The sequence below is a fragment of the Aplysia californica genome, unplaced genomic scaffold (genome assembly GCF_000002075.1).
Source record: "Aplysia californica isolate F4 #8 unplaced genomic scaffold, AplCal3.0 scaffold00482, whole genome shotgun sequence".
Lineage (NCBI taxonomy): Eukaryota > Metazoa > Mollusca > Gastropoda > Aplysiida > Aplysiidae > Aplysia > Aplysia californica.
This window is the reverse complement of record NW_004797752.1, coordinates 169,353-194,385: the sequence shown is the minus strand read 5'-3', so window position 1 is coordinate 194,385 and position 25,033 is coordinate 169,353. Positions and strand designations below refer to the sequence as shown.

At 38.6% G+C, this 25,033-nt stretch overlaps 2 protein-coding genes across 2 annotated transcripts in view; one reads left to right on the top strand and one right to left on the bottom strand.

The window, feature by feature from the left end:
* The window catches only part of LOC101857895 (radial spoke head protein 4 homolog A), a 10,389-nt gene extending 7,275 nt beyond the window's left edge, over window positions 1-3,114 (bottom strand). Inside the window, exons 1-2 of the mRNA XM_005105625.3 lie at window positions 2,760-3,114; window positions 1,412-1,601 (exon numbers count right to left, since the gene is read on the bottom strand). Of these exons, the coding sequence (XP_005105682.1) occupies window positions 1,412-1,601; window positions 2,760-2,890 (321 nt within the window). The 5' untranslated portion in view covers window positions 2,891-3,114. The remainder of the gene's footprint in view (window positions 1-1,411; window positions 1,602-2,759) is intronic.
* Window positions 3,109-25,033, top strand: LOC101857665 (scaffold protein salvador). Its single transcript, XM_005105624.3, has 8 exons — window positions 3,109-3,271; window positions 11,579-11,701; window positions 14,549-15,325; window positions 16,325-16,603; window positions 17,330-17,525; window positions 19,932-20,098; window positions 21,580-21,641; window positions 22,247-25,033. The coding sequence occupies exons 2-8, from the start codon at window positions 11,605-11,607 to the stop codon at window positions 22,676-22,678; spliced, it is 2,010 nt and encodes a 669-aa protein (XP_005105681.1). The 5' UTR covers window positions 3,109-3,271; window positions 11,579-11,604; the 3' UTR covers window positions 22,679-25,033.

Genomic DNA, 25,033 nt, shown 5'->3' with positions numbered 1-25,033 from the left:
GGCAAGTTGAAAGTAGTGAAGCTAGGTAAAGTGCCAAGCCCTGCTGTGACAGTGGAGGATGATCCCCTAGAAGAAGTGGACTCCTTTACCTACCTTGGAAGCGTCATCGATTGTAAAGGTGGAACTGAGGCAGATGTAAAAGCAAGAACCGCCAAGGCAAGGTCAGCTTTCAAGCAATTATCAAATGTCTGGAAAGCAAGCAACATCTCACTGCAGACCAAGATTCGACTCTTTAATTCTAATGTCAAGTCTGTGCTCCTCTACGGCTGCAAAACTTGGAAGACAACAAAGACAGTGCTGAAAAAAGTCCAGACTTTCATCAACAGGTGTATCCTAAGAATTAAGTGGCAGGATAGAATAAGAAATGAAGAGCTATGGGAAAGGACAGGACAAAAGGATATAGAAGTAAAAATAGGACTAAGAAAGTGGCGTTGGATGGGACACACCTTAAGAAAGCCCAGCGGAAACATCACAAGACAGTCACTACAATGGAACTCACAGGGAGCACGAGGCAGGGGTAGTCCACAAGAAACATGGAGGAGATGTGTGGAAAGGGACATGAGACAGATGAAGCTCACTTGGAACGAGCTAGGAAGGATGGCCCAGGATAGAGAGAAATGGAAGGAGCTTGTATGTGGCCTATACCCTGCTAGAGGTGAAAGGCATTGATGATATAATGCCATAAATGTGAGGTGGTGCTGTGAGATGATTAAAAAAATTATGGCTTTTGTTATGAAAACAAGGCATAGGCTACCAATATTGAACAAATGGGAAAGCCATACATAATCATATACTCTGCAGTTCTGAATTCATTAAAACCCGCTGTCAATAATATGATGCGTCTTGTTTTTAAATGTAACGATTATGCAAATTATTTGAAAAAGAATTGTTGTTACCAGTAACAAATCTATTCATTGCTGAAGTCAGAAAACCACTCTGTTTTGAGGAGTGAACCATTCATAGCTGAACTCTTTATCTTCAGAGGGGGTTTCCCTCACTGTACCAGAGCCTTCTTTGGTATGGAACCACAGAGTTCATATAAACATCACCAAATTGGTAATTAAATCAATGAAATGAACCTGTTTTGACAGTTCTTCATCTTATGAAAAACTCCCAGCTAAGAGAAACCTTATTTAGGCAGTTACTGAAACTTAAAATCGCATCATCGTCATTGTCATAAAGGAATGCGACCAGGCCGCTGCCAGAGATAAGGTGTTATTGTGACAGATGTCGAACATTTTGAGAATTGGTCTATCGAATTAGAAAGACATAAGGAAAAAGATTTGAAAGTAAATATAAAGCCTTTTTTTTCAGTTGACTTTAAACACCTGATCCATTTCAAATTGATGGGTGTGTCTCAGTGGTTATGGTCTCACAGATCCAGAAAGGGGATTCACGTAGGCCTACTTACCGTAAAAAGCTTTCTTTGAACTTGAGCCAATGCAACTTCTGTTGATCTGTCAACTTTGTCTTGCACAGTGTCGACATCTGAAGTGAATTTTGTCCTCTTGGCATCTTTGCTAACGTCTTCAAAAATGTCTACAACATTGTCTGGTCGTTCATCTAAAATTTTCCCCAGTACTCTAGATAGATGGTCGTAACTGCAACAGATTAAAAGAAAATAACAACTATATAACAGTATTTCATTTTATTTGGGTTTTTTTTTTACCTGATACTGATTTTCTAAGAGGATGATAATAACTTTCCAAAAAAAAATGAATGAATTTGAATACACAATCTCCCTAGTCTCACGTTTATTCTCATCATCCTAAAATGAACAAAATTGTTTCTGAACTGAGCGGTGGGGCCAAACCATAATTTTCCAAAACAGTTTAAACGATCAAACTTAGAGAGTAGGAACAATAGTGTTTTGGTCTGCATGTGTGTGTGTGTGTGTGTGTGTGTGTGTGTGTGTGTGTGTGTGTGTGTGTGTGTGTGCATGTGTGTGCGTGTGTGTGTGAGTGTGTGTCGTGTGTGAGTGTGTGTCTGTGTTTTTGTATGCATTTGTGTATGCGTGGGTACTGTTTTGATTGTTTGTGAGCCGAAAGTATAAAAAGTTATCGAGTAGCATTAAAACACACCCCAATGCAATAAATTCGATATTGCCTTCCATTAAATCGGGAGATATGTGCTCTAGTAATTGTTTAGTTTTCTCAGTTTGACAATCCAAATCGTTTTACATTCCCTGAATGTAGTAACATTTTAGAGCTAATCCACAAAAAAGTGGAGTAACGTGACACTACTGTCATCATTTTACATATGAAAAGATATCATTTTGGATAAGAAGATGTGTCTTAGGCGAGATCAGTGAGGCTTTGGACATTATGCGCGTTTGCCTCAACGTTCAGTTAAGGAAAAATTTAAGTCAAAGAGAAAAGTTTCTCCATTATCATTATTATCAACAATGGGATACATTTGGGCATCACTCACTAGCATGCATAAGGCCATGTATGTGCATCCATCGTCACATAGTTTTAGCCTACCAATAGGATGGCAGCCCTAAGTTTTGTCTTTGCCACACTTGATCTATCTGTGCCAAAACCGTGTTCAGGGCCCTAAAAAACCCATAAAGAGCAACAAAATAATAATACCCTTTATGAGACAGGAGGGTTTCTATAAATTTACCAAAATTTCTGATGCAGATACACATAGATCTAGATCTAGATCTATATTTCATATTGCAGAAAATTGATACCAAACTTTTCATAAAGATAAATGTCGGTAACATTCTAAAAAGGAAAAAAAAATAGTACACTTACAGGTTGATTCCTGTGTTTGTGCTGGCTGTGAGAAGGTAAGATTTTGCTTTTTGAAATTCTTTTTCTTTTCCGCTGATATTCTCGGGTGCTGGCGTCGGAACACCACCCGCCTCAGCTTCTGCTTCAGCCATAATTGAGTAAAATCAGCCACTCACTCCCAAACTATCAGTCGTGATATTGTACAATCAACACTGTTCCTATCACACACAGATGGAAAGGGCTGCCACTCGTATAATGGCGTCCCGTATCCTTGGTGCGAGTTGCTAGGCACAACAACTACACATTGTGTGAAACGTCATTTCCGTTTTGTGTAGTCACATTTCGATGACGTTTTTCTCAAGCTCTTGTACACAAAAATATTTCCTGAAAAAGTAGTAAGGAAGTTTTCTAACCATTTGTTCTTGCCCTTGAGCGAAACTCTAATAAAATGCTCGACCGGTTTCTTCCAGTATAGATCTAGTTTAGCAGATAAAATGGACGTAGTCTTCTGACACTCACTTGAATTAGAATTGGTAAGAGTGCTCTCTGACTCTGAGCCTGTTGATTTTTGTTTGTGTGTGAAATGAAAAGTTTTTACTCCCCAGGAAGTCGAGGAAGGTGCGTAATCCTCGGATAGGAGAGGCCTTAATTTTCAATTAGAGGTAGACTCTAACTAGAAACTACTTGTAGACAAGAAGAAGATAGATTCTAGGAGTAGATTTATATATCCAGATCTGTGTCTAACTTTATGAGTTGGTCAATGTATCATAATCAAGGTAGCTGTTGAACTTCTCATGATGAATGAATGTCATCCTCTTTTTCCTTTTCTATTCTTGGATTGTTTTGTTGAACTGTTGCAAACAAGTATTGCAATTTTTCATCATTCATTCACTGCTGTGATCCGCCTTCAGTCACTTTGCTACAAGAAGTTTAAACTTGGGGAGGAATTCCATTACAAGCGACCGCTGTGGAACAGAGGGTTTGGGTTTGGGGGAAGGAGTTCCGCAGCGGGCTGGCCGACCAACAGCACAGAAAAGAGGGAATATTTTGAGCCGGGTATGGCTAACCCTATCCCTGAACCCTTACCCTAAACCCTGTCCCTAACCCTAACCGTAACTCTTAGAAGTATAGTTTGCTCAGTGGACCTAGTCACGGTAAGTGACTGCCCTCTAACATCTATGGAACTCCTCCCAGTTTGGGGTAGCGGTAGGGTCACATGCGGATAACTTGAGAATGACAGATGTACGCCTTTGGCTGATATTTAAAGTAACTGCCATCTTGTTTGACGTCATTGAGGGATTCCCACTTTGTTGTCGTTCACGGTGGCAACACGACCACAAAGCACTTTATATAGCAGTATTTTTAAAGCCTGTAGCCTACAGTGTAGCTTTGTCAAGCGGGCTTTCCTGCGCTGCGATAATTTGGTCCCCGTTTGCAGGTGAATGTTTGGACCCGGTCGTAGCGTACGTGACTAACTTTCACAACCTCGGTCTGCTCTATTTCTGAACCAATGTGAATGAAACTCGGCAACCAATCAGAAACGAAGTGCCGAATAGAGAAAAATTATATTCGGACTCTGATTGAGTCCAGCATGACGTCCCTTCGGACTTCCTACCCTTGTTCTCCTAAATATTTCCAGCATGTATGGACTTTTTTCCGATTATAACAGTCGAGACGTGAGCTATATTATGGAGATCCAGTTACTAGATCTATCTAAACTAGCCCTCCCTGCATCATTAGTTATTATGAACAGAACAACTAAGTTGAGCTGACTTTGCCGGGGGCAAAGTAAATTTATGTCGACCAATGAGATTGCGCGTAGCGATCTCGCACTCTCCGCTTGCAGGGGAAGAGGTGTTGGGAAGAGACCACGGCTGTCGGTTTTGTGCGATGTGATAAAAATAATAATAATACAGAAAAACTATAACACACAACAAAATGAAATTAAACATACGGAAAGACAAATGTGAGGCAGCGTGATGGAATCAGGCTCTCGTCCATTTTTGGGCATGTAGAATTATTGTTATCATCTTAAAGCTTGTTCATAAAATTTGTCTTTATTTGGATGAAAAAAATCCATATATCATATCTTAAATACAAGTCGAGATATTTGCGAAAGGAGGAGGTGGGGGTCACCTGTTTTCAGAGGTAAAATTAGTAAGATTATAGCCGCCAAAAGTTTGTGTTATTAAATTTCTAAAGCTTTTTTTAAGAGTCTGTGGTAACTGAAAATTTACACTTTTTGTGCCTTAAATTAACGTTTTTCAGAAAAATCCACACTGAAAAGAGTTCTTTAATGGGCATGGAAGGTGTTGAGCCAAAAAAGAAAAATTTGATATAAAAATTCACAAACTGGCAGAAAAATGCAAGTTTCTTCACTTTGATTATTTTGACGAGAGCCTGATTCCACCACGCTGCCTCACAAAGGGTGGTGGAAGTAATGATGATGCTATAGTGGTGGTGGAAAGACCCTAAGTTGTTGGTTACTGTGTACTTAGACACTGCCATTGGGTAGATCTAATGAGAGTGCTGTCCTTTGACTTTTGACACAAAATTACAGTCCTAGTGGGCAATTCTAGTTCTAATTCTAGTTTTAAAATCCCCCGACGACATTTATATATATATATAATGTTACCTCCTTACACTCACATTTACTCACTTAGAAGCTCAGTTTGAATAAATAAAAGCTTTTTTTTCGGACTCGAGTACGAATAGATAAAAATTATATTCTGACTCTTTGTCCGAATGGAGCTGGCCAATCAGAAAATGGGGCAAACTAAAATGATATGTGGATGTTGAAGTTCGTACACATAAATTAACCTACACTTTTGTTATCGGAAACACTTTCGTAACTGGTGTACCGAAAACTATAAGGAGCTTGAATTTCAACGCCGATATGGTAATAGATCTATCTATCTTCTAAAGTGTGGTCAAATTTGAACGTTCTGTGTCCAGTGGTTATTTAGACCCGATCGTAAATGCACGACTACCCCCTATCCAAAGCAGCTTGGCACGATGACCGGCCATTTTCCACTCACTCTCGCGGCAAATGTATGTGACCTACAAGTCCCCGCATGACTATTCCGAGCCCATTCATAGGTCACTTGAAATAGGGCAATGGCGCGCGCGCACATCCGGTTGTCGGGGTGTTCGCGTCTCAACGGGGAAAAATAATTTTTAATTGTACGGCATGCTAGATTGAATTAACTATCTTTTATGATTTGCTTGGTCTAAAGTCATCAAAGAAAGTTTTGCCATTATTTAGTCACGCTGCCAGCATATATTCTTAAAGATCCCATGTTGTGATATGATATAAATAAAATGGACTCATCCCGACACCGTTTTTCGCAAAATCGAAATATGTACACCAAAATGTTAATTATAATAAAACAACTATGAAATGGTTAGTAAATCTGACGGCAGAAACGATTTCTCCACCCAAAAACTCATCGGGTAGCCAAGTTTCTCTCTAACACTCCAATTAATTACTGAGATATAATATCTTCGATTTTCTTACAGAATCTGCTACTGCGTGGTCCACTGTTTTGGAGTATTTTCCTATATGTGGGTCATCCATATTTTGCCGACCTTTACAACCCAATAACTTTTTTATTTATGAACTGATTCTTAAAATTCAAGAAGCATAATTCTTATACGGGGTGCCCACTACGGCGGATCGTGCCGATCTCCCGACTCGATCACCTGAAACTGAAAACAAACATGTTTGTTTTTTAAGCGATCGGGTCGGCGCCTGATCGGCCGATCCCATCCATAGTGGGCACCCTGTATTAGAATTGAAATTTCTTTCTTAGGTACCAAATAAAAAAGGGCTAAAGCGAAAAATCTAATTTTCTTTGGCATTGCTATACAATGGGGTGGTGGCGGAGTGGTTAGTGCGCTTGTCTCCGAAACAGAAAGTCCAGGTTCGAGCCTCGGTTTGGCCACGGATTTTTGTTTTCGCCCCCTCCTGCCCACCTACCTGTTATGGGTACCTGACTAGGAGTTGGGGAAGTAAAGGCCGAATTTAAAAAAAAAAAAAATTCTCAAAAAATATATAAGATAACTGAAAAAGCATGTGATGTCGTGACTTTGATGGATTTTTAAAAACATACAAAAGGAGGGGGCGAAAAAAAAAAATCTTTGGCAAAACTGAGGCTCGAACCTGGACTCTCTGCTTTGGAGACAAGCGCACTAATCTCTCTGCCACCACGCCACTACAGGCTTTAAAAATACTACAATAGTGCTTTGCGGTCGTGTTGCCACCGTGAACGACAACAAAGTGGGAATCCCCCAAAGACATCGAACAAGATGGCTGTTACTATAAATATCGGCCAATGGCGTACATCTGTCGTTCTCAAGTTATCCACATGTGGTAGGGTCAGGGTTAGTAAGGTTTGGTCCTCTTTTTTATTATGTTTGTTAGGGCGGTCGCTCATTTGAACTTATTATGAAAGTCCTTCCTCTAAACTCGTTTCAACTTCAGTTGACTTTAGGTCAGATTTCAAAAGAGTGTGTCCTAGACAATGAATATAAAATAATACTAATGAAAATAAACAATAGAAAAGGGAAATAACAAAAAGAAAAAGAAACAGAAGTAGTTGAAAAAATGTCTCCCAACAGCCTAAAAAACCACCAATTAATCATCAGCACTGATCTGGATGACTCAAAGCGTTCATTGGCATCAAACAATACAATCACAAAAGAATGTGCTATTTTTGTCCCTAATGTCATTTGTTTACTTCCTACACGTGTTACACGTTGTGTTGCAGTCTTTCAATCAAATGAACATAACTATAGATATAATAACAAATAAACGCGTGTAATTGGGTTGAATTTGTAATGGATTTTGACGTTGGTGTGCTTTGGATGTAAAAGACTTACCATATATTGAAAAAACTTGTAAAACAAGACAAAACATCCACCTAATCGAAAAGGACGCTAAAGAATGAAAGATTGGCTTGAGAAGATTTTAGCCTATGCGGAAAGTCCTTGGGATTTTTCATACATCTCCGAGAAACGCCAAGTTCGACTGTAAGATGTCAGAGACTCACAGGGAGGGGTGCATTACAAAGGACTCTCAAATCTACTAATAATTTCTTCAATTTTTGCAAATTACGGCAGAAACTGAGAAATGAGTATCGCATAGTCTGAGCATAAAAATTTGCATTCATTTCGATTTTGAAAGTAAATTTGGCACTTCACGTCAGGTCAAAATGTCGGACTTACTCGCGAGATATTTTCCACCATTCTGCTCTGTCCGTTGCCGTTTGAAACCGATGCTAGATTTCTTTTTTTATTCTTATCATATTAGAAACACATATGTCTAATTTCTTGTGTGTTCTAGCCATTTTTTGAAAAAATCTAGCATTATAATATACCATTTAAAACAAAAATTGTCAGACTCGTGAACATCGGGAAACGCAGTAAGTCTAAATCCTTACGTTGGTGACACTATTACGAAAAATATCAAACAAAATAAACAAAGTCAGCACTTGTTTTTTGTTCTCGTGTTTATTGGGCTCATAAACAAACAAAGCAACAGAAATTGAATACCAAACAGTACAACAGGAGAATTTTATTTTAAAAATAAACCTCATGTTATTATGATGGCAGCTGACTTTTTCCTCAATGCAGACACTCATCACTCATAATTTTCTTTTTTTCTCCAACTCTTGGGGGGGGGGGGGGAGGGGGGGGGCTCCATTTTTAATAATACCGGATAGCTGCGTTAGCATTTTGGTGAATGAAACAGTTTATGGTTGCTTTGTAGAAAGACTCCGGACAAATAGATCAATATAACAATTTACACACAAGTAAACTTCTACTTGAAACATTGACTATGACACCAAGAGGCTATGGCTGTGTGTGGGGGGGGGGGGGAGTGATGTACGGCCTAGAAGTACAAAATGGCTGCAATAGGAGAGGGAATGTGGATTGCTGAGCTCAGTGCTTATAAATTGCATTGTAAATCTAGAGATTTTGATTCAAATCTAATAATTTTGTTCTATTTAGATTTTAGCCAATTCAAACTTGAGAAGCGACCAAAAGTAACACTCGTGGCCCAACCAGCTTCTGATGTCATTGGCATGACAGACATAGACTTTGTTTGCAGCTAATGAATCAGTACAGAGTGCTCGCAACAACACTAGTGCAGCGGCTATTCCCGTGGTCACGCTGTCTCGCTGTGTTCTACACAATTTAAATCTAATGTACAACACAACTTTATTCCTTCAGTATTGGTTTCAAGTGTGACTGCCACAGACATTGAAAATTTTAATTTAAAAATGTATGCATTGCATATTACAAGGAAATGAGTTGGTCAAGCTGCTTGAGATATCTGCCGTCGTAAGGGAAAACGACGAATGGTCAAATTTTTTCGATTTTTTAATTTTTATATATTTCATAGAGTATTTAATTCTGCATATGATGGTGTAAAAATTTTTGTCATATCCTAATCCGTTGTTGCGCATTTGAGAGTTCGTCGTTTTCCCTTACAGTGGCGAGCTCCGAGCCAGAGCTCAGTGTAAGGGAGAACGACGAATGGTCGATCGGTCAAGGATCACTGCTCGTTCAGCGTTGTCCCCTGGTCTCTGCCGTTGGGCAAATTCGGCATGGGTGACGAATGACAATTGGTCACTGTTGCGTCAGTACAAACATACTTGGTTTTTAGCAAACAAATACACCACCACCCCCTCCCCCGGAGTACCGTCGACCAGGTTTATAAGAATGTATCACTTAGTGTGTCTTCACGTATTAGGCGTATGCTGATGATGTGAATTGACAAGAGCAAGCGGAAGAGAGAGGGGAAAACGGATGGGAACAGGGGGGAAAGGGGAGGGGATGGGAGGGTCAAAAAAGTATTTAGGGAGAAATTTATTAGCACTGCATATTAGTGTCCACCAGATGTTCACAGACTAACATCATTTTAGTTTGCTGTCCAGTCATTTGACATCCCAAATCCCAACGATGGTTATAGTGCCGCAATTTGTCTAGCACGTGTACTGGTCGACATCATTATAGAATTACCAAGCAATTAATGACACTGCTTTATGAGAGTAAATGTGTGTGTCCAACTTAAAACGTGGACGTATTGTGGCGACACTTAGTCTTGCTTTACGATTTTTTATGACTTGATGGACGTTACGATCGAGTATAATAATGTCTTGCAGATTCAAACTGTCCTTGTCGATCTCTACTTGGTGGTATGTTTTCCGATCCAATCAACCGAATCCTTTATTAAATACAAAGCGTCGTATCACCTCTCCCGAAAGTGTTTGTGATAGTCTTGTCAGATTGTTACATTTCTTACGTGAAAGTTTGATTTTGCAATGATCTGATCGTATTATTGACATTGTAACATTGTTGATCCCTTTGATCGTGCAGGGAAAATTTTGCAATTAGCGAAAATAAAAGAAAAACTCGCTTCTGAAGAGAATACAATAGAGAGGTATCCTGGAGACCAAACTTTGGTTCTGAAAGAGACAGTTTTAAATCAAGCTGTTGAAAATGTGTGCACCTCTGATTTGTACACTGACTGTGTAGTATTTAACCAAGCGAGGAAGGGAAACGAAGGACGTTTTCCGACCGAGTTCCAGATGGGACATAAAAAACACCTAACTTTAAACGTATAATAGCTAGTTTGTATACGTCTTAGTTTTATTTGTAATTACCAGTACACAGTCATTACTGTCAATATTGTGTCACCACTGACCATCGCCTACGCCCATAAACGTTCACGAGTGTGGAGGAGAACGAGGAACTGTACCATTCGTCGTTTTCGCTTACATCGCAAGGCTTACCTGTGGGTGCGCAATGTAAGGGAGAACGACGAATGTCGAATAACTTTGCTACTTTTTAACCTAAACTATTCAAACTTTAGAAACTGCTTTATGAACACCTCAATCAGATATCTGGTGAATTACAGCTTAAAAGAGTGAAAAATACAAGAGTTATAAAGTAAAAACAGTTTTTGCCTCTCCTGAAAAATTTGCCTCGCTACCTGCGCAGGACCATTCGTCGTTTTCCCTTACGACGGCAGATATGATATAAAACATACCTCCCCCCTTCCTCTTTGCCCCCTCTGGGCGCCTGACTCTTTCTGATACTTTTCTATTGCTACTCTTAGCTCCCTTCTTACTGAGCACTGTCTTTCAGCCGCACCCCTGGACTTAGGGTTGGTAAGGTCTAATAACTAGCTTTCTAAGATAAGAGAAAAAGTCTTGGAGGTTCCGTGTGCAAGTTGCGCACGTTAAAGATCCCCTGGTGGTTCTAAGGTTAATAAGAGTAGGCTTCGGCCATCACCCAGGTAAAATTCATAATGAATTGCTACCAAGCTGAAAATGCGTCCTTCGCGCTGACATGATCTTATGCAGTTGCGAGCACAGTAAAACACAACAAAAAAACGTTAATATGTTGCTTTGAATGCATGTACACAGATATATACATCTTTATTGGAATGACGCAAAATATTGGGGTCCAAACTAGAGGTTGTCACAATTGGTATGAAGTATGAATGAGCCATTTAATATATCTTAGTGCTTTGTTGGTAAATCTTGCTTTTATTTTTGGAACTAGTTGTTATGCATTTTTTTAAAAAAACAAAACCAAAAAACTGCTGTTCTATTTTTTTAAAATTATTTATTTTATCTCCTTAAATTTTGTCTCTGTAACTTTAAGCTTGTTTGTTTTCAAAATCATTATAATTATTATCATGTCAGAGAATTTAAGTCCACAAGCTTCTATATATATATTAATAATGTTACAAATACTTTGTTTTTGAAATTACAAATACTTTGTTTTTGAAATTTTATGTTACATTTTAATGAATTTTATATTATTAGTTTCCAGTGATACTTTTCCAAGGACCATGGATAAAAGACGTCTTTTAAAAAAGAAAGAGTCTGGCTTGAACGAAGGGATAGCAGGTCGATATGTGAAAAGAGACACACCTCCACTCTTGAGAAGTAAGTATTAAAAATTTTTTTTTAACCAAAACAAAAAGGAATAAACTACTTTATTTGATGCTTTAACCCCACACGGCTGTTCAACTCGCCCGGAAACCGCTCCTTTAGTTGCTCCGTGCCAGCGGTCAGTGCCACCCATGTGTTGGTCAGTAAATCAGCGGCCAGCCGTGCTCATGACCGTGACGCCAGCGGCGCGCCCCCGCCTGCCGGCGTAATGCATTTCCTCCAAATTATGGTGTCATTCTCACCCTGATATTTCCAAATCTAAAAATGTGATATCACCATATGACCTACCATTTTAAAGCTCCGCTTTCCCCCTTCAAGACGATATAACTTTGGTCGATTTCAGTTCACAACCTTAATTTTATCTAACTACGTTCTCCAAGACGTGTTTCTATTGAATCGAAATTCCTTTTTTCAGTGTTATTTGAATTTAAACGCCAATAACTTTGTTAAATCACCATCAGTCAGTTTCAATTTTTTTTTCAAAATCTAGTTGGGATAGGTATACTGTACACATTGTGGAAGTTTCAACTTTGTGTCGTTTTTCTGTGATTTTTTATTAATAAAAAAAATACATAGACGTTCCCCTAGACGTGTTTCTATCGAGTCGGATTCTTTTTTCAGTGTTATTTGAATTTTAACTCCAATAACTTGGTAGATTCACCATCAGTTTCCAATCTTTTTCACAAATCTAGTAAGTATAGGTATACTGTACAAATTGTGCAAGTTTCAAATTTGGGTCGTTTATCTGTGATTTTTATTAATTTTATTAAAATGTTACATAGATCTAGACGTTCCCCAAGACATGCTTCTATCCAGTCGCATTCCTTTTTCAGTGTTATTTGAATTTAAACGCCAATAACTTAGTAAATTCATAATTAGTTTCAAATCTATTTACAAATCAAGTAGGGAGAGGTAAAATGTACAAATGTAAGTTTTAACTTTGTTTCGTTTTTCTGTGATTTTTTTCTTTTTAAAAATGATATAGATGTCTTTTGTTCAGTGTTCACAAGACTTTTGTATGTGTGTTTTGTTTCAAATCTAGATCTAGCATCTCTTAAAATGTAATAATGATTATGTAGTGTGTTTACCAATATTGTGACAGTAGGCTTAAATGCAGTAATAAGTGCTGACACCCTGACTGGTGATACCCGCGATCCTAGAGGGATACGTTTTTATATAGAGTTGTCACTTGTGACAGCTGGACTTGGGGAACTGAGAACTTACTGCAAAAACCTGTGAATCTCCACTCACGACTTAATATCTTTGCTTTAGGCAACGATACACAGATGCAACCAAGTGAGTTTGAAACTTTACTCTATTTCTGACCCAATATCTTAGAATTGTCAAAATCGACAGCAGCTATCATGTTCAAATTTAATGAAATAAATTATGACCCTCTATCAATGTTTAAACATGTATCCACTTTTCTTTCTAGGTCATCTCGTATTCCTTTGTCTTACTTTGTTGCATGATTGCTCTAAGAAATATGTCAGATGATGCTTATTCAAAGTATACGGTTTTATGCACAGTTGGTGTTGTAGTTTGGGCTTAGTCACAGATTAAACAAAGCTGAAAACTGCTTCAATAACATTTTCATCGCGAATCTGTCAGTAAAGTAAAATTCCCCGGGCTGACCTCTTGACCCGTTGGTAATGTCTGGTTCGAGTTACGCTGAGCATCGGGGCCCTGCGGGGTGCCGGTAGAACTAAAGTACTGCTTGTGAACAGCCGTGCCCAAGCTGTTTCCCCACGAGGCTACCCAGTCACGAAATGAGGGCTATGTGAATGAATCTTTGGAACTTTGATGAGCTACCTTGGCAACAGGCATGTCTTTCTCTTGATTGCTGTTCATGATCGGTGACCAATGGCAATCTTAAAACAGGATCCTTCATTTTGTCCATCTCCCGTTCAATCCTACTGTCCCCACCTACTGACTGGTATGTCATGTCTTTCTTATTTTCCCTCATCCCATTCCACTGTCACTCAAAAGGAGCCCCCCCCCCCCCCCCCCCCCCCCCCCCCCAGGTCATCAGTGTCCAAGTGTATCCTCCACATACCACCAAATTAGGTCGAAGACTTTTTTGTCTCTGATTGTGTTATTTTCAATGGTAATTACTGATGGTATTACAATAATCAGTTTTAAAAAAAAGAACATTTTAAACACCATTTTGTTGCAATTCTCATTCTGGGAGACAATAAGAAAGAAATTACTTTTTTTCCCCCCCAAAAGAGTGTATGACCTAATTTGGCGGACACACAGTGAGAGTCAGACACTGATGAGTTGTGTTTCATTATCATCGTCACGTGTGGTAGCAATAAGAGAGTAGCATTATTTCTTGGCCGAGGCAAGTTTCAGAAACTTATGGATTGCATCGTCGGGATATGCAGTTGAAACTTTCTAACAAGGCCGCCCATAGACGAAGAGAAGAGTGGCAGTATATATGACTGATGGCTGTCCAAGGCAGAACTATCAAAATGAAGAAAACAAACCATTCCCTTCTTAGGTCCCAACCGGAGGTGGTCGCAGTCTTAGGACTGCCAGGCTAATTAAAATGGGTTTTGTTTTCTTTTGAAAAAAAAGGTTTGTTTTTTTAAATAGATTTTTTCTGTTGTTGTTGCTAATTTTGTGTGTAAGGGTGTAAAGGAAAATGAAATCATGAAATGTGTCAGACAAGGGAACTAAAAATAGAAAATAGAGGGCTTCTGATCTCTGCAGGAATCTTAGGCTAGTCTGAGTGACTTCCAAATGATAAATGTCATCCTTTTTTATACAGTGACAAAAATATGAATTTTTAATGCAACATTACATATACAGAATATTTCTGTCTTTCTTTTTTTTTAGATTACCACACTCCAGTTAGACAAGGAACGTCTTTTCAGAGGATTGGTGGTCGAAATGCTAAAATGCCAGCATCATACATTCCTCATACGCAGTCCACACCTCATTTGCCTAGTCCTTTGGCATCGCAGGCGCTGCAAGTCCCCAGGCCCTCGGTCCAGTCCTCATCAGTGCTTGACAACACTCCACAAGCCTTCGGAGACATTGACAAATACTATGTAGGCAGTCAACCTCAACCTCATCAACAACTACAACAACAACAGCAACAACACTTAGCCAAGTACTCCGGACTACAGTCACAAAATGTGCCAAGTTCTTCGACAGCATCGCAGATGTATGACCACTCCCAAATGCTACATCTGCAGGCTCAACATCCTACGCAGCAAGGTTTCAGTCATCACCAGTTACAGTATCAGCAACAGCAGCAATTAAATCAAACGCATCATCAGCATTCACAACAGCAACAACAGCAGTCGTCAAATCAACAAAGCCTTCCTGCCTCCCCAAGTCATATAACTCAGGGCTTTCAGAATTTACGGGTCACATCTACCCCCGTTACGCGGACTGATGTGACCTCGGCAATGTCCAGGTCATATGGTGTTGTCTTCTCCCAGCCGGTCAGTGGGATCGCCTCTGGTGTGTCGCGGCCTATGGTGAATTCCTCACATGTGGGCTATATAGGGGATGGTCAACAGCAGCTTCTTGGTCATGCGAATGTCGCGACTAGTCAAGGCCAGGATGAACAGCGTGGTGCCAATCCTGTCAGCATTATTAGAGAAGGTTAGTTGGTCCTATAGCAGTTTCTATCTCACAGTGTTGTATAGGACAGGTCTGAATTAATTTTTAAATTCAAGCTCATGCTTATTCAATTGATAGATTGTTATGTATTATATTTACATTGTTTTCCTTTTTTTTTAAAGACAATGGCATCGTTCTTTTATTTTTATAATGGAAAAAGTGTTTTGTCAATAGATTGGTATAAAGTAGGTCCAATAGTGGCTTTGGTGAGCAGAAAGTGATGCTTGATGAAGAAAAGATTTCATCCTCCTTCATAAATCGGACACAATGCATGTAGAAGTTACAATCCATGCCAGTTTTACATAATTGTGCAGTGCCTATATTCTTCCCATTTCCTACTTCATAATAAATTAGTTCTCCTTGCTTTTGATGACACACAATTAAATAAATTATCAACATATTTTCTTGTCATATGGGACAAATTGAATGAAATTTACCAAGAGGGGTTCAAGGCAAGAGAGGATTATTATAGGAATAAAGGTGATATATGTAACTGGAGTATAATGGATGTTGATGGAAGCTGTATGTGACAAACGTACTGGAAGTAGGGAAAAAATACATTAAATTGTTTTGAGTAAATTGATTTTCACAATTTCAATTGAACGTGTGTACTATGTAGTGCCCAAAATATTTTGCATCCTTTCGAAGTATGAACATGAATTGTGTGATGATTCCTATTCATGTCTTTTCCACCCCCATCCCATGTTATCCAGTATGCTTTGATATGAATTTGATTTATTTTTCCAAGTCCTCTAATGATTTTTTGTTGGAAGTAAAGTAAATTTCAGCCTCTCTGTATTTCTGTATTAAGTCTTGTTTTTACTATTGAAAACTATCTCTCCTCCTTCCTTCCTATCAAATATCTATCATCTTTCACTCTCCAACACCTTGTTAAAATGGGTTCACACATGAAGAGCTTTGAGATTTTCCTTTGTTTTAACGGTCAAGAGAGCTCTGAAATCTCTTTTCATTCCTTTTCAGATGACAATCCAGACTCTCAGCCTTATTACAAGTACACTGGGGCCGGCAGTGGCAGTAGTGCCGGCTCAGGCTCTGCCTCCAATGGCAACAACAGTGACTACTACAACCTGAACCAGCTGGATGAGAACTTTCAGATAGCCCAGTACCACCAAGAAATCCGCAGTCACTATGCCCAACAGAATCCCGGTGGAAACCTTTTGGGAAAAGGCATGCTGGGACTGGCTGCCAGTGACCTTGTAGATCTCAAAACACCCTCAGCTTCTTCCATGAATTCTTCTGGTAAGAGTCCCTGGATTCTTTTCTTCCTTTTCAACTTTTCAAATAATAGCTTGAGTTTATGATTGATTCAGATGTTCTTTTATTACTGAAACAAAAAAATGCTTTTCACAACTTTCCATCTTTGAACTTTACCCGTCGAAGTTACTGCAGTCTGCCCTTTTTACTTGTTTTGGTGGTGTTTGTTTCCGAGACTGAAATATTTGTTTATCTCTCAGACTTGAAAAGAATAACCCTTTAGTGCAGTGATCGCCCTGATTTCCACTTTCATGATAGATAGGCAGTTGGTGGATCCTCTGGTGTGGGCTGCTCCCTGAGTTTCCTTCTAATGTTATTGTAAAGAAGATCTTTGTCTGGTTGATTCGTTGTGAAATAGGCGGGTGCTTACAGGGTGCCACTAGTATAACTTTTTTATCTCCTTTTTTTTGTGATCCTGCTTCACTTCTATATCTTACTTCTGTCCTGTTTCTCTAAGCCAGGGATCTCAAACTTGTGACTGCGACCAGCGAACGATATTTTGAGGCCTGTTCTTGACATAGAAATTATGTGGCAATTTATGACCTCATACAGTTGCAAGCGCCATAAAACCTCTACTAAAACTATACTCGTGTAATACTTGTAATCTTCATCACTTATGTATGACCTTATTGTGTTGCAAGTGCCGTAGAACTCTTACTAAAACAAAACATAAACACTGTTGACCATCTCACTTGTAACCACTTTCCACAGGGGTAGGAAGCTTTATGTCACAAGAGGAGCTGCCCTTACCTCCTGGCTGGTCAGTGGACTGGACTGTTAGAGGTCGCAAGTATTACATTGACCACAACACCCAGGCCACACACTGGAGCCATCCATTAGAAAAGGAGTCTTTGCCGACCGACTGGGAGAGAATTGAGTCAAAGGAGAGGGGTGTCTACTACTATAAGTGAGTGAAATGTTTGATGGGGGGGGGGTAGAAGAGGTTGGGATCAAGGTTTTATACTTACATCTGAGATTCTGATATGGTTTGCTTATATGGCTTTTGTTTCATCATTATTATCTTTCTAATACTTTTTGCCTCATCCTATGCTTGTCTAAGTTTTCATATTTGTATATGTACATTGGCATAAATCTGTGTCTGCATGTATATGAGCAACTGCCAAAACGTGAGACTCTCTTGAGACTCAGTGGTGCAAAATATTTTTTCTTACCAATTTGACTCCCTTTTCTGTCAGTCACAAATTGACATTTAGTGCTCATATTCCTAGAGTATCAGAGCAAGGAGATGCAGGGTTTTGGAGATATGGGTCTATTGGTTTGGCAACCACTGTATTTCTTGTATGTAATAGTGATGACAACAACAGATAAGCAGCAAGGCAAGTTATAGACTTTAAATTCCATTTGTTTAGTAAACAAAGACTTTGCACACTATGAACTCCATTCATAATGGTAATATGAATGACAAGCATTGTAACAATGACGAAGTGCACAGAACATGCCATCATTGTTATGTACTAGAAAGGATACACATTGGACATTATCATTGACGACACATCGCAATAGTGAAAGGCTGTTCAAATACAGTTATCAAAGCCTCAGTACCAGAAAAACACATGTCTAAAACAATTTGTAAACTAATATGAGGCAAAAGCACAAAATCAATGGGGCTGACTTGTACATAACAGTGATGGAAAACATGACTTGTACATAACAATGATGGCACAATGCACAGGAAAAGACAAAGTCATGCCTCCAGAGAGAAATGCGCTCTTTAAGAATAAAAAAAAAAGCAGGAGAGGTTTCTTTTGCTTTGAAACAGATATCGGGTCATATCAAAGACAGTGGACAATCACAATTATGTTGCTAATTATGACAAACAGTGTTCGTACTTAACGGTGATGACAAAACATATTGGGAAAAGGTAAAATCATGCCTACAAAGAACAAATTTGCACTATGAGATACACAGATCATTAAAGGCGTATTTTGCTACGAAATGAATCTTGCATGTTTGAAATATATGTTGAAAACTTACTGATATTAGCAACGATGACAAATATTACTTGTACATAACAATGATTACACAATGTATTGGAAAAAGGCATATCATGCCAACAAAGAACAAATGTGTACTTTTGAGTAAGACAGATAAACAAGGACATGTTTGTTTTATTTGTTTGAGTAAAGAGAGCACACATGAGATAAAAAATGTTTGCTCTTAGGACAATGTAATTTCTAGTACGTCAGTCGGTCTTGTACGGCTGTATGACGACACCCCAAACGTCATCACTAAGCACAAAAGCTAAATCTATAACCACAGAAATGACCCATATCTCGAAGTTTTTTTCACACATCACACTCTTGTTCCAGGAATCCAATGTAAACACAGCATTTTCACTAAAATATTCAAAAGGGTAGCCTAAAAACACGCAAAACAGTCCTGTACATCACATTCAACGCAAGATTCTTGTGCGTCACTGGACGCTGACGACAATGACTACTTTCGTTTTTCTCTTTCCGCCGTTGCTCCCGCTGTTCTGGGAAAGCGGGTAAGGGGAAGTCACTCAAGAAAACAATTGTATCGGGGCACTGTTGATGGTCCGTTCAAAACAAAAGTGGGCTAAAAATAAATTCGGACTTCTGGTACGTCGCAAAGTGACGACGATCGCGACGAATGTTAAACAGCTGATTGAAATCGTAGATCTAGGAACCTGATGTTCCTTTCGCGCATCACGGCTTTTGAAGTATTGAATAAACGACGAAAAGCAAAACGATTTAACCAGCTGTGGTTATTCTACTGAAAAATAATGGTGTTTTCTGAAACACCTAGTCCATGACGACATGACGGACGCACAAGTGATCCAAATTATTTGTTTATTTGCAAACAAATAAACCGATTTCTTGAGCAAATGAACCTTTCTCGATGACAAATAGCATAGGATCAAAGCGCAGGTTAAAAAAAAAACATCCAAAAATGCTAAATTTTGGACATTCTTGGAAGTTTGCATTGGTGGGCTCTAAATGACAGTTCAGAAATCACCAAAAAAATGAACATTTTTGGTACAAAATTTACAAACTCAAGATTTTAAAGCTGACACAGGGTCTGAAACTGCTAATGCAGGTTCTACTTCCTATATTTGACATGTGTAAAAGTTTTGGAGGAATAAATACTAATGCATCACATTTTATGCACACTAATGTGAGATGTATGTGTTTTTTCCCACGTTTTGGCAATGGCTCATATATTTCAGGAGATTAGAATATATGTCTATTTTTATTTGTATGTGTGTGGACTTTAACTCAATCTATAGAACTGCCTAATATAATTTGGTTGTGTGTTCTCTTTCTCCCAGTCACATTACGAGAACAGCTCAGTATCACCACCCGTGTAACTCTGTGTTACCCCAGCCAAGCATGTTGCTAAGCTATGGTGCTGCTGCTATACCCGACCGGATACCGCCCAATTTTGAGTTCAGACAGAACAAGCAACTTGTGCCAGCAAATCCTTACTTAAACACAGGTATACGGAGGCTCATATTCCTATGTCATTTGATCTTCAGTTGTGCTTAGGCTTGAAGAGACTTTTTCCTTCACATTAATGTTTTGGGATTCATTATTAAATCTTTGTTGTAGTCCTTTCTCTTTCACTTTGGGTTTTTAAAGAAATATATTTTTTAAAATATGGAAGAAATATATAAAAATCTATGTTGCCATGATCATCAAAATGCACGAATGTGTGATATGGCTGGACACACCTTTTTGTTCTAAAATTCTGATGTGGATTAATTTTTATTGTATTTTTGTGCTTTTTAGCATTGTCCAATTTTTTTAAAAACTTTGAATTCATGTAATACTGTAAATGATTTTAGAAACGCATCCATCGGCTGTCTGTCGCGAGTGGTTGGTTGGCACTCTGGTGTGCTTTGCTCGTTCTTTCCTGTCATACATCTATTGTCATTATCTCTCGTCCTCCTTTTTTTGGGGGGGGGGAGAGGGGATGTTACTCTCTAGTAACACCACTAATCTACGGCACTTACATGTCAAGTGTGTTGCAAATGCCATAAACCTCTCACTAGAACTTAACATTCTGTTGTTGGGAGGGTATGTGAATGAATACTTTTGATTCCCCTAAGCCTGACAAGTGTCTTCCATCCTAGAAACATGACTAAAACATGCTGCTTGTTTCAGAGATAGCCCAGCAACTTCAAAAAATTAGGTACTACAGGGAAATAAACTGAAAAAGAGGTGAAGGAAAACAGGGTGAGATGTTAGGTTTGAATACACCAATAACTGATGTTAGAGGCATCGTGGTGAAATGAGGCGCTTGTCAAAATAATGAAATCGAAGAAATCTTCTTGTTTTGGCAGACGTGTAATTTTTTCAAATTTTATATTTTTTTAAAATTATCTTTGGCTCAACACCTGTTAGGTCCATTCAAAAACATATTTTAGTGTGGATTTTACTAAAATGCATTGATTAAAGGCACAGAAAATGTAAATTTTCAGTTTCCGAGGACTCTCGGGCTATTGAAGTTGCCGAGGACTCTCGGGCTATTGAAGTTGCCAAACTTTTGCGCCCATTTTCTTGCTAATTTTACCTCTGAACCAGGCGACCTTGACCTCCTTCAATTGCAAATATCTCGACTTCTATTCAAGAAAGATGGGTATTTTTTTCACCAAAAGGAAGGCAAAGGGTTTACGGTGACACCAATAACCCCATATGCCCTCTACGTGGTGACACATATATGAAAGTTTTCAGTCATACAAAGCACACAACAGAAACAAATAAAGAACAGATTTCCATTAGCTCAAAGATGATGGTCCATTGTGACAGTGATGATGATTATGTCACGCCAGAGTTGTTTCTTTTGATTTTTTAGACACTAGGAGGTACCATTAACATGTTTTAAATAATTCTACAGAAGCACAAAGATAGAAATTGTATTGCAGATATTGTAGGCTGTGATCTCTTTGGTAATTTTCATCTTTTGTCCCTCAACAGAAATTCCTGAATGGCTCATTGTATTTTCAAAAGCACCCCAAGAACATGATCATAAGTTGAAGGTGAGTGTGGACTTCAGAAGATAGAAAGTGACTGTAAAGTTTGTAAACAGATTTTAGTATTGGTTGTGTGACTAAGGTTTATACAGATATTAGTATTTGTTGTCTATTTGAGGTGTGTCACATTTTTGAAAAGCACTCTGATACTTAATTGTCTTCCTAAAGATTTTCTGAGTATATTGTCTTCTGTGAAGGTCAGCTGAGTGCCGACTGTTCATGTTCAAAATAGATTGTGAGATGGGACATCTTATAGTTATCTTACTCTTATTCTTTGCTAGTCCTTGTGTGATTATGATTTTGGTCAGACCAGACCATCAATGATTTATTTATAGAGGCACCAGCCATCCATGTCCAGGTGCTGTTTTAGAATGATTTTGGTATTCAAACAAACAAGAACTGTTTTCATGTATATTCCTCTTTATTTTATGTTCATATTTGAGTGAGTGTTGAGTTAATGGCCTGTAAGTATAGATCAAATATTTTATGAGGCATATGCAATGCAAGTTTTATACAGAGAATCTCGATCATGCATATAGAAAGGGACTTTGTTTTCTCCTTTTTTAGAAAAGGAAATAAAAATTTGTTGGGTTTTTTTTTTCCTTCTGCAGTGGGAGTTGTTCACCCTAAAGCAACTGGAAAATTTTGCTGCTCTCTTGATTCGTTTGTACAAACAAGACCTGGAGCACATTGTGATGAGCTATGAGCGTTACCGCATAGCGCTGAACAGAGAGCTGGACAGACGGAAACTGGAGAGACAGTCGCAACCACAGACCCTGGCCATCACCAACATACCCTACCAACCCTCTCTAGTTCAGCAGCACCAGCTGCAGCTGCAACTGCACCAACAGCCAGTGGCGCAGCAACAGCAGCTGCAGCATGGTTCAGTGCAAGTGCCATATCAGCAGCAGCAGCAATCCAGTCAACAACAGCAACAGCAGTCGTCCCAGCAGCAGCAGCAGCAGCAGCAGCAGCTTCAGCCAAGTCAACAACAGTCCCAGCAACACATTCTTTTGACTCAAAATATAGAGACTAAAGTGTAGTTGTTTTGTGTTTGAGAGAGAGAGAGACAGAGAGAGAGAGAACTCTTGTCACAGTATACAGATACTTAAAACAGGATTGTTTTGTGACAGAGAAAAGGGAGAGAGTGGGTTTTTTGTTTTTTTTTATTGCTTTTATTTTCATTCAAATACAGAGCCTTGTATGAGAATGTTTTCATCCAGCTCAAAAAGTAGAACTTCAAGTAGTACAGCCTCGAGAGAGAAATGTAGAGAATACAGAATGTCTTAGTAAAAAAGCACCCATAACTCGGTCTTCTTTGCCGCAATTTCAACAAAACTTTGAAGAAATAAAATTCTACCAAAGCATCGTCAAATTTGCCAATATGAGAAAATTGACTAATGTGTTCCAAAAATATTAAGCATTTAAAATTTCGTCCAAAATTTTTCAGCTTCGTAAAGATCAACAGTAATGTGTATTTTGTGCATCACAGAACAAATCTATTTACAACCGACATTGCCAAACAAATCCGGGGAAGGCGATGGCTATTTAAAGTATACGTACCAAGTGTTGCCCATTTCTCTCCACACAAGCTCAGATTCACTGAAAATTTAGAACGATTCTATGACAAGTTTCTGGATCGTTCTTTGACCCTGCTATTTTAACTTTGAGTTTCTGCGTTTGTTTGTTTGTTGTTCTTATAGACTGTCTTTCAAAAACCCTCAAAAGGAAGCGATGCACTTTGAATAGGTCCTCTCTTTTTGATACCCTGTGTGTGGCCATGACAGTTTAGAATAATATTTGTTATTTAATGCCAATTAGGCTATGGTTGATTTTTTTCAAGAAGCTGTAAAGTTCTTATCGTACTCAACTTTGCTTGAAATTTTAAAAACCTAATATTTTTCAAACTTATTGATGTTCTTCATATTGATAGATTTGACCTCTAAGTTGATTATTATTAATGGAAGTTTTGTTGAAATTAATGGAAAGAATACTGAGCTCTTTATATGGGTCCTTTTTTTTTACGCCCTCTTTAAGAAAAGTGCTGGGGGGTTTTTGGGTAGTGTATTGTTTTGTAGTCTGTTGTTTTAAAATGGTGCAGTACTTATGTATGTAATATCTTAGTCTTTTATGTGGATGACATTTTAAGGAACATTATTTACTATCACTTTCTGTCCAGTTCTTTTTCCCTATGAAATATTTAACACTTTGCAATCACACAACCAGCAGTACAAATTACCCCATGTGGTCTCCCAGCCAGGAGAGTGACTGCAACGGATTTCTCAGGCCTGGCGCCAGGTGACCGGAACAGATTATTTTCACCGGCGCACATTATTGCGCCAAGTGACTGCAAAGTGTTAAAAAGCATATGTCTTTTCCTTCGCCTGTCTTGCTACCTCAAATTTGATATAACTTAATGTTGAAGACACTTGTTGCTGCTAGACAACACAACATTTGCGCTTAAATGTGGCCAGCATTTCTTTATCATTTTTTAGTTTCCTCGAAAGACATATAGTTGGGCACAGATGAGTCAAACATGTCTGGGATTGACAAAGGTGCTTGACACTTCCATAATTCGGGAAAAGCATATAGCGAAAAATTTAAAAAATATCAGTCCGGCAAATTGTCCAACTTATCCGTAATTTCAAGTTTTTCGTGTTCTTATCTGTGCCAGACTGTATTGTTTTGAATAATTTGACTCTGTAATTGACAATGAACTGCTCGAATTTGTTCTTGTTTTTCTCTGCATATGAAATCTTCTTGATCCTGGTGCTGTTTGGCTTGCTTATTTCCCGCTATTCCCTGCACCAACATTTGCACTTCCCAATTTTAAATGTTAATGCTGATATGCAAGACGGTTCATGATAAAGAGATCAAAGTCCCATTGAAGGATGGAGAGGAATTGTCATTGGTGCTTTATGTTTTATTCCGGTTCTGTTGTTTGTGGCAAAAATAGCAGTGTAATTTTAAGAAAGACATTTTGTATGTGATGCGAATTCATTGTAATTCTTCTTTTATGATTTATGGAAGAAATGAGCAGTAATGGTATTTTTATGACTGCTTTTAAAGGGGAAGACTCGTAACCGATGAAATTTGCTGGTCTAGCTGTTTTGCAGATCAGCAACAGTCTCGACTGTAAATACAAATAAAGCGATATATCCTCAAAGTGTTTTATGTGTGATTCAGATTCGCTTGCTTTCTAGTTTTGGAAATGGAGTGTTCATTGTCTGTTTTTTTTAGAGAAAGAGAATGCCTGTGTCTGGAACACAGGACTGCTGCTGATATTGAAAGTACACATTTATGTCTCGCAGACCCTGTGTGGTCATTGATTGTTGACATGTTTTGTCTCCTCTGTGTATTTATTGTATTTGTAGTGATAAACATTTCCTCCAATCAAA

Coding starts and splice junctions, on each gene's coding strand:
- LOC101857665 (XM_005105624.3), top strand. CDS start 11,605: ATGGATAAAAGACGTCTTTTAAAAAAGAAAGAGTCTGGCTTGAACGAA. Junction 15,326..16,324: donor TGTCAGCATTATTAGAGAAG/GTTAGTTGGTCC, acceptor ATTCCTTTTCAG/ATGACAATCCAGACTCTCAG. Junction 17,526..19,931: donor AGGGGTGTCTACTACTATAA/GTGAGTGAAATG, acceptor TCTTTCTCCCAG/TCACATTACGAGAACAGCTC.